The 7946-nt window shown below is 48.3% G+C and overlaps 1 protein-coding gene across 1 annotated transcript; it reads right to left on the bottom strand.

The window, feature by feature from the left end:
• Positions 1-3903: 3903 nt before the first annotated feature.
• Positions 3904-7050, bottom strand: LOC135398147 (neprilysin-21-like). The gene has a single exon (XM_064629580.1). It carries the CDS (start codon positions 6882-6884, stop codon positions 4008-4010), a length of 2877 nt encoding a protein of 958 aa, XP_064485650.1. The 5' UTR covers positions 6885-7050; the 3' UTR covers positions 3904-4007.
• Positions 7051-7946: the final 896 nt, after the last annotated feature.

Raw genomic sequence — 7946 nt, 5'->3', positions numbered from 1 at the left:
CCATACTCAGTGTAAAAAAATACACAGAGCGACGAAAACATTGGCTTCCGTGCATTAGACTAGCGGTCTAAAGACAGTTGTGTGCAGGTACCGCTAGGGGAGCTATCGGTGCAGAAATCGAAACGACGCCCCATATGGATGCTCATCGGTAACGCCCCCAAGCGGTACCTGAACACAACTCTCCTGACAGTGCCATGTTGCCTTATTCATAGAAGTCCATGTTTTCTTCGCTCTGTTTTTTTTTATTTAACGCTGAGTATGGCTTCCACGATATTTTTTGTAGTTCCCTGATAAGAGCTACTTTTGCAACAACCCATATGCCCCATGGGACATGCACTTATAGTATGGAAATCCTCGTTGAAAACAAGAAGCAAGGTTCTGCTCGTTCATTCTGTCATGCTGTTCAAGGTTGGTCTTCTTGTATGGTGAAGTTCCGTTTTTAGAGAACACCAATAACCGCGCACTGCTGAAACCGGGACCTCGCATTGCGTTATATCTCCACCATTCCTCTTCTCCATAACAGTGTATACAAAGCATTGTACGCTTCCACTTGAGCAAAAAGCAATTGCCTCAAGAGTGGGAGCGCTGCCTCTCCAATCCTCGTTCATCTAAGGCTGCTCGTTTGGTGTCGGTGTCTGCCGTGGAGTAGAAAGCCGTCAGAAAAACGCCTCATCGGCTTTTGTGGCGCTGACTCCTTTTATTCCTTCCCCGTCGGACGCTTTTAATTTGTCATCTGTCAACGTCGCCCGGTGTCCACTTGACTCTGAATTTGCCTCCAACCGAGGTAGAAACAGCAAAAGCGGAGTAGGTATCCCAGTCGGATTGCTCGGCGCGCCCTTTGAAGCCCACTCGAAAGAAAATGCGCCCCCTATTGTTAGACTCTGCATTTAGATTATGTTTCACTGGCTTACCGCTGCTGTTCGACTCGTTCTGAATTCGCGAGTGATGGGACTGACGGTCGGGAAATTGATATGGGCATCGTATTATTTCTTTTGCCCGTTTTACAAGGTGGAGGATTCTGTTGGCATGTGTTTTCATGGACTGTGTCGCAAGAAATGCGGTTTGAACGCTCTGGGTCATGTACGCTCGCAAAAAAGGAAGAACAACGGTTTGAAATCAATATATAACATTTCAATGCAAATCACATCCACAGCACACACACACACATCATAACTAAGCTCGTTCTACACTGTAAAAAATCTGTAATTTAACACATGTTTACACAGTTAGGTTACGGCACATCTGCCGGCAATAGAGTTATCAGTCACGTGTGCAGTAAAATTACGGATATTTTTGTTACAGTGTAACAGTGACAGCTCATCACGTCTTCATTCTTCATTCATTCAACTTCGTCTTCAACTTCATTCAAAAGTGCCAACTCAGTAAATGCCACGTTACATCCCGATGCTAAATATCTCCGAACCTCAACGTCAATGTTACGACCTCACAAGACAGAATTATCAACGGTGGTTTAACGCTGAATAGTACGAATTAATAGAGTGCGTAGTAGCATGTAATAGTGTACGTATAGTAATGTGTTTGAAGCTGCACTCTTAAAACCGAGCTTCACCGCATGACACGCTCCCAGCCGACCATAATCCCAAATGACAAATGAGCGGTCTCTCTTATGATTCGTCGAAAGCGAAGGGCGTGCTCCGTTTTGTGACACTTAATGCAGTCATGTTTAGTGTCACAAATAGGCGTACGTCCCGGGCTGTCCGCAAACGCAGGAGTGATAACGCGGTATCATTCTGCGCAATGATTGATCTTCAGCTTGCTATATGGTGAAGTTCTGTTTTAAGCATGTACGAATACACTCTCCCGAATGAATGAATGAATGAATGAATGAATGAACTGATCCCTTGTCTGAGAAATAAGTGACCGATTATCGTACCTCGACGCGCTCCTCCTTGAGGTCTACCCTGAGGGCGAGCTCTTCTCTGAGACCAACATCGGGGTAGTGAGTCCGAAGGAAAGCGGTCTCCAGTTGCGCCAACTGTTCTTCCGTAAAGATTGTGCGGTGACGCCGTTTCCGCCGGTGATGATGGTGAGAAAGAGGGAAATGGCTGCCGTAGTCGCTGGAAGGAGGGCGTACCGTACTGTGGTGGTGGTGAATGCCACCGCCGTAGCCTGTAATTGAAATAAGTCGAAATAAGACCACGTTGCCAACGTCAGCTTTCTCATCGTACAATAAAGTCGGTGCTTGAGAGGAAGTGACAGAGTAATTTGATAATCACAATGGTACCATTTGAGTGTCGCGAGACGCCAGCCATCGTTTACGTATATAAAGCCTCGTAATAAAGTTGTTCGTTCATATGAACAGTGCAGCATGAAATATAAGGTATGCAAGTTTATAATGCGTGGCAACCGTTGCGGCACATAAGACACACGAAGATAAAATAGATTAAGATAGTTATAGAATAGAGAGACCGTCTGTCGCATAGTCGACACACTAATCTGACGTGTCTATACTCAGGAAACGTTGACCATTGTCTCTTGTCGAGTTTGATCAACGCCACCTATAGTTAAATGGTGGTGGTGGTGGTGTGTGGTGAAAGGGCTTGCCGTTGTCGGCCTCACGTAGGCACGTATAGTTAAATGATGTGACGTAGTCATTACGAATCCGCCAATCCGGCCCGTGCTTTCGGTGGCCATAGCTATGCAGACGAGCCGCTTTCAGCCGCATGCACGGCCAGTAGTAGCCACAGTAAGTCTGTGTTTGAAATCATCTGCAGCGATTGGCTAAATCTCGACTAGGTTTGCGAGAAAGACTGGAAGCTACCCTAAGCATGCTCGACTCACGTCCCTTCACTTTTTGTAAGCTGCCAGGCCATGCTGTATAGCTGTAGGCTGTTCTCCCCAAGAAAGCAAAGGAAAGCGAAGAAAGCCCTCTTGTTTTTCCCAAAGAACGCGTCATCGCAGGCCGCTTCTAAACCTGGCCTCAAAAACATGAGACCCAAAACCGAAAGTATCACGTGACATTCATCCAAGAGTGTCACACGTTCAACGCTTTTCTGTGGGTACCACCGCCTACAAGAAATGGAGCTGCAGGCGACATACGAAGCCACCGCATAGCTCCGGCAAACTAGAAGGTGTGCGTCGGCTTCACCTACATTCCATTTTTTCTGTGTTTTTCTGTGTCTGTGACTGCTAGTACTACCAAACCTGATCTGGCCTGTCTATCTAGGTGGTGCTGGTACTACACTGGGTGGTTGTAGTGCTAAAAGAGCTCGCTACACTTGGAGAGATGCCCAAGTACACCTCCACCTGTGGTGTACCAATTGGATTCCCTCTCCATGTTATTGTTGTGTTGGGCTCGAGACAGTACAGAGCCCAACGAGGAAAAAAGCGTCGCAAAATTTAATCGCTTTGGCACGCCGTTTGATCCCCTATCCGATCCGGCCGGCTCAAATCCCAAAGGCGATCGAGGATTTGGATTTTCACCTGACGTTCGTCGAAGAGCGGGAAAATGCACCATTCCCAGGAAAGAAAATCATCATCCGACGAAATGCAGCTGTTAAAGGATTTGTGAAGGCGTTAGACATGTAGCATTGCCTGCGTTCGGGTATGGGGCCACGCAAAGTGGCGCTTTGGGATTTCTGCGCCGTGTAGGCAGATTAACGTTGGCAGATTACGGTAAGCCGTCAAACTCTGAGGCCGCGCTTAATGCCCAGCCATCTAATATCGCGTACACAGCGCAGGCGTCCGGCAGATTTGTCCCCTGCGGTGCTTAACGTATCAAATACATTCCTTCGATTGAACCCCATTTTATTTTAAACCAAATACGTAAGCAGGTACACAATACCTTCTCATTCTGGACGAATAAAACGACGGTAAGCTTGCTTCCGCCTGGGAAGTGAAAGCCATACGCTTCCCGACATTGATGAAAGCAAACTGAACTCGCACACTTAAAACAACATTATATCAGGCACATTATGTACAAACCGATAATGTTCATACTATTCCCCATGATCCCCATAAAACAAAAAAGCCGCACTTTCCACTGTCTACGAACCGGAACTCCACAACGGACATTTCCGCGCGGGGTTCATCGGCGAATTTAAAGTACAGTTCCACAACTTGGCGAACCTCTTCGAGTTCTGCAGGGGAATATTGACCCTGAGCCGTGGCTGGCTGTATGTGTCCTCCTGGAATTCTTGTCGAGTCATCTCAGCGTTGCCCTCTTCACATAATCCATGAGCGTAGAGAATGTAGAACAGATGCTCCGTTGTCAAGCTCCTCAATCCACCCGTGTCGGTCACTCCAATATTGTGGTCCTTGAGGTATTTCATGAACACTTCGTAAGCCGGCTTCACGGCCGCGTTATCCAAGAAATTGTACTCTGTTGTTAGCGACGCACGCAGCTTCTCGGCCACCATTTCGTTGGTGATGTTCCGATACTGCATCGTAAGGCACAGTTCTATGTTTTGAACGGAAAGAGAGGTGTTGAGAGCCCATTCCACTTTGCCGAAGGAGTAGCTCCGAGGATGGACACCCTGAAGGAGCGACATGATGATACGAGTCGAGATGCGAGGTACCTGCACAGCGAAAGAGTCTTCGTTGTTCAGCTCTGCAAGGTCCAATATGGCCATGGGTACGTAGATGGTGTGGGATATGACGTCGAAGCTAGGGTACGTTGCGAAGACTGAACCCTTCCAGAACATTCTGTTGATGCGGGGTCCCTTTCGATTGATGACTGAGCTGAATCTGTCTACAACGGTCCTCTTAGTGTATTCCCTGTACGTGTACAACAGACGCCCAGGTATGGGAGGCATGTATGTGGCGTACCGCATATTTTCTTGGAACTTGGTAATTGTCTTTGGGTAAAAGAAACGAATCTGCAGAGAAGCCAGAAGATTCTTGGACTTGGCTTTGTCTTGAGACACCATCCATGGTAGATTGCCGAAGGCAGTGAGGACGTGTCCTTTGACGTCTGTTGCAAACGAAGTAATTTTGTTTTCTTCTACTTTCGCGTCCACGTAACGGGCGTACGTGAAGAGGTAGAGGTCCTTGAAGATATGTTCCAGAACTCGGAGACACCTTTTCCAGCGCGGCCAGGAGCGGGTGTACTTCTGCCCAGAGACCTGGCGCATGCGAATGTTGTAGAACTCACGGTATTCTTCAGTCATGAAGGGAGAGACGTGCAAAAGAACTCGAAAACCCATGTAGTTGAGAACGTCTGACGCCTTGGTCATTTGAAGGAGAGACTTCAGCGCCCGGAGGTAGCGGTCAGACTTAACGAGAAGTTTGGTCTTGTCGCGAACAGTTAAGATACCCCTGAACACGAAGGATAAAAGAGGCTTGTAGACAGCGTAACTACCGACTGTTGCAAGGCGGAAGCGGTTTGCGGAAAAGTCTTCCTGACCACGAGAACTGGTGATCTCGGACAGTTTCTCCGAGAATTCTTTGACGCCTCTTACGGTAGCATTGAAGTCGTAATCGCGAAACATTTGGAAGCAGGACACAATGGCAGAATAGTACCACCGTGGTAGCCTTTTGTCCTTCGTTCCGTACTGACCAATCAGGAGGTCGGGTTCATTGATGACGATAACGACGCCAACCACGTTCGTTACGTACTCTTCAACATCTACCGACATGAGCGTGTCGAGCTGTAGATCACGGATAAGGGTAGCCGCCACTTTCCACACATCGACATGATCTTTGTTGTTCTTGAAGGGCCAGCGACCAATCCCAACGTCTTCGAGGATCTCGCGGAACTCTCGTCGGGAAGACTTTGGTACGGTTTTCCTCCAACAGTCTTCGATGAGGGCTATAGCCTTCTCCTTAACCTTACCGCGAGTCCCGACACCCATGCGATCCCGGAACGAACGATAGAGCACACGATCAACTTGATCGGACAAGCGCGCATCTGAAGACACTGCTCTCTGGCTCGGCCACTCCACTGGGCACACAAAACCGTAGAAGTCACCGCACGGATCCACGGACCAGTCAATAAAACCCTTCAGGAAAGCGGAATGGGCCAGACAGAACCGGCTGAGACAAGAACCTCGTAGGCTTTCTTTGACGATGCTTCCCGTTGTAGATAAGGGTGAGTTGGGCTCTGTCGTGTCCGATAATGTACGAAGTGTCCCATTGAAACGCTCGGATATTTTTGTCGCAGTCACTGAAGGTTTGGGATGCGTTGTTGTATGTTCTGGGGCCAGTATTCCAGGAGCTTGCTGCGGGTCATTCGTTGGCATCAGTGTCTCTCCATCAATGTCCTTCTTGGACATGTTTTCAGGGGAAGGCATTTTGTGCCGCGACATGGCTAAGCGATCATTGGACCAGTTCACGTAGAGGTAGAGCAGCGAACCAGCACAGAGAAGTACGATGGCAGTGCTGAAAACGGCAAAAACACTGTTGGGAGTTGTGGGCCGCTTGAACATCCCACTTGTACTCGTCGACGAAGTGCCCGACGGCACCTGGTTCTTCCAATACCAGCTTCCTTTAGCGGGAGACGATGGCCTGGAACTGCCATAGTCGGTCTCCAAGTCGAGGTCACCTTGCGCTGGCACATCTGCAGACGTCCTTGGAGACGAAGACGACGAGGAAGAGTCGCTCCGCAGAAAAGGAAGCCTTCGAATTGCTCCAGCGAGCCGTTTTCGCAGTGGACGGGTGGTCGTTCCTTCGGACGCCCCAGTTTCGGAAGAATGATCGGAGTCTGAGTGGTCGTCTGTAGACTTGTGCCTCGTAAGCTTCTTGATGGTCCTGGGCGAGTAATGGTGCTTTCGAGGCGTAGAATCCCAGACGAGGTCGACGGTGGAGGACACGGCGTCGTCGTCAATCTCCTTGCGGCGTTTGCGATGTCCCTGCCTTGGGCTTCTGCTGCTCTCGTGTCGGCCAGCAGGGTACGAGGCCCGTCGGTCTCGACGATTGCTGGGCATTGGACTTGGGTCGCCTTCAAGACATGCCTGCCAAAATGGAATCACGCGGTGGCGTTGCCGCGCGCTTGGAGGGGACTTGCTCCGTCGCTTTCGTCTTTCCCTGAGCGGAACTGGATTTAAATTGGCTTGTTCCGAACATTTGTGGCGTTAGTGACATGAAAGGAGACCCCTTCCGGTCGTTCCTCTTCTTCTTCTTCAAATGAAATGATGGTCGTACGGTGGTTCGCATTCTTTCTCTTCTTCTTCTTGCTACGTGGTGTACGTACAGGGTTGTTTGGGTTTAATCCACATGGGTTTTATCCGGTGGATTTTTTTGGATTTTATCCACACTATTTTATCCGGATTTTTTATAGAGATTTTCTCCCGCAGTGATGTGAAAGATAATAGGTGCATTCTTTTCGCTTGCACTGGATTGCACCACCTTGGACTCCACGCAAGACGGGTTATCGGGTGCTGCACTTTCCTGCTGAAAGGAACTTTATTAGTAATGCCTTTCTTTCCAACAGGAAAGTGCAGCACGCAAATAACTCACTTCGGATCTAGAGCAGGAGGTGCATTCGAAAAGAATGGACTTAATCTGAATTCAACGTCACACGGAAAACTTCCGATTTATTTTCTTGTTGTCTGTTTGCAAAGGCCCAGGTACGCGCAACATTAGCTTTTAACTTTTTAACTTTGTAACTTTTAACTTAACTTTTTTAAGTTATAACTTTTCAGATTTAACTTTGACCCGCTTTCTTCTACTTCTGCCTATTCAGGGAGAGACTTTCTTCCGCTTTCTGGAGGCACTGTAACTGAAGTGGACAACAGGGTGTTGTGAAGTGTAAGTGAAGTTGACAGCTAATCCAGGCGTGTAGGATCCACACCACTCACCCACGCGTGCGTGGAACTCCACTTTTCGGAAAACAATAGAAATTGATACAATGTCGCTGGGAAGGGCAGTTCCATAAACAACCTATGAGTGGTCGAGAACGAAGAAATCGAGAACAGCAAAGCACATTTGTTTTACTCTGTGTCACATTTCTAGCCTCTATATATTCTCCAAACATATCCGGGTAAAAA

This window comes from Ornithodoros turicata, chromosome 6 (assembly GCF_037126465.1).
Source record: "Ornithodoros turicata isolate Travis chromosome 6, ASM3712646v1, whole genome shotgun sequence".
Taxonomy (NCBI): Eukaryota; Metazoa; Arthropoda; class Arachnida; order Ixodida; family Argasidae; genus Ornithodoros; species Ornithodoros turicata.
This window is presented reverse-complemented; position numbering and strand designations above follow the sequence as displayed.

Bases quoted from the DNA above. Each gene is read 5' to 3' on its own strand.
- LOC135398147 (XM_064629580.1), bottom strand. From the start codon at position 6,884: ATGCCCAGCAATCGTCGAGACCGACGGGCCTCGTACCCTGCTGGCCGA.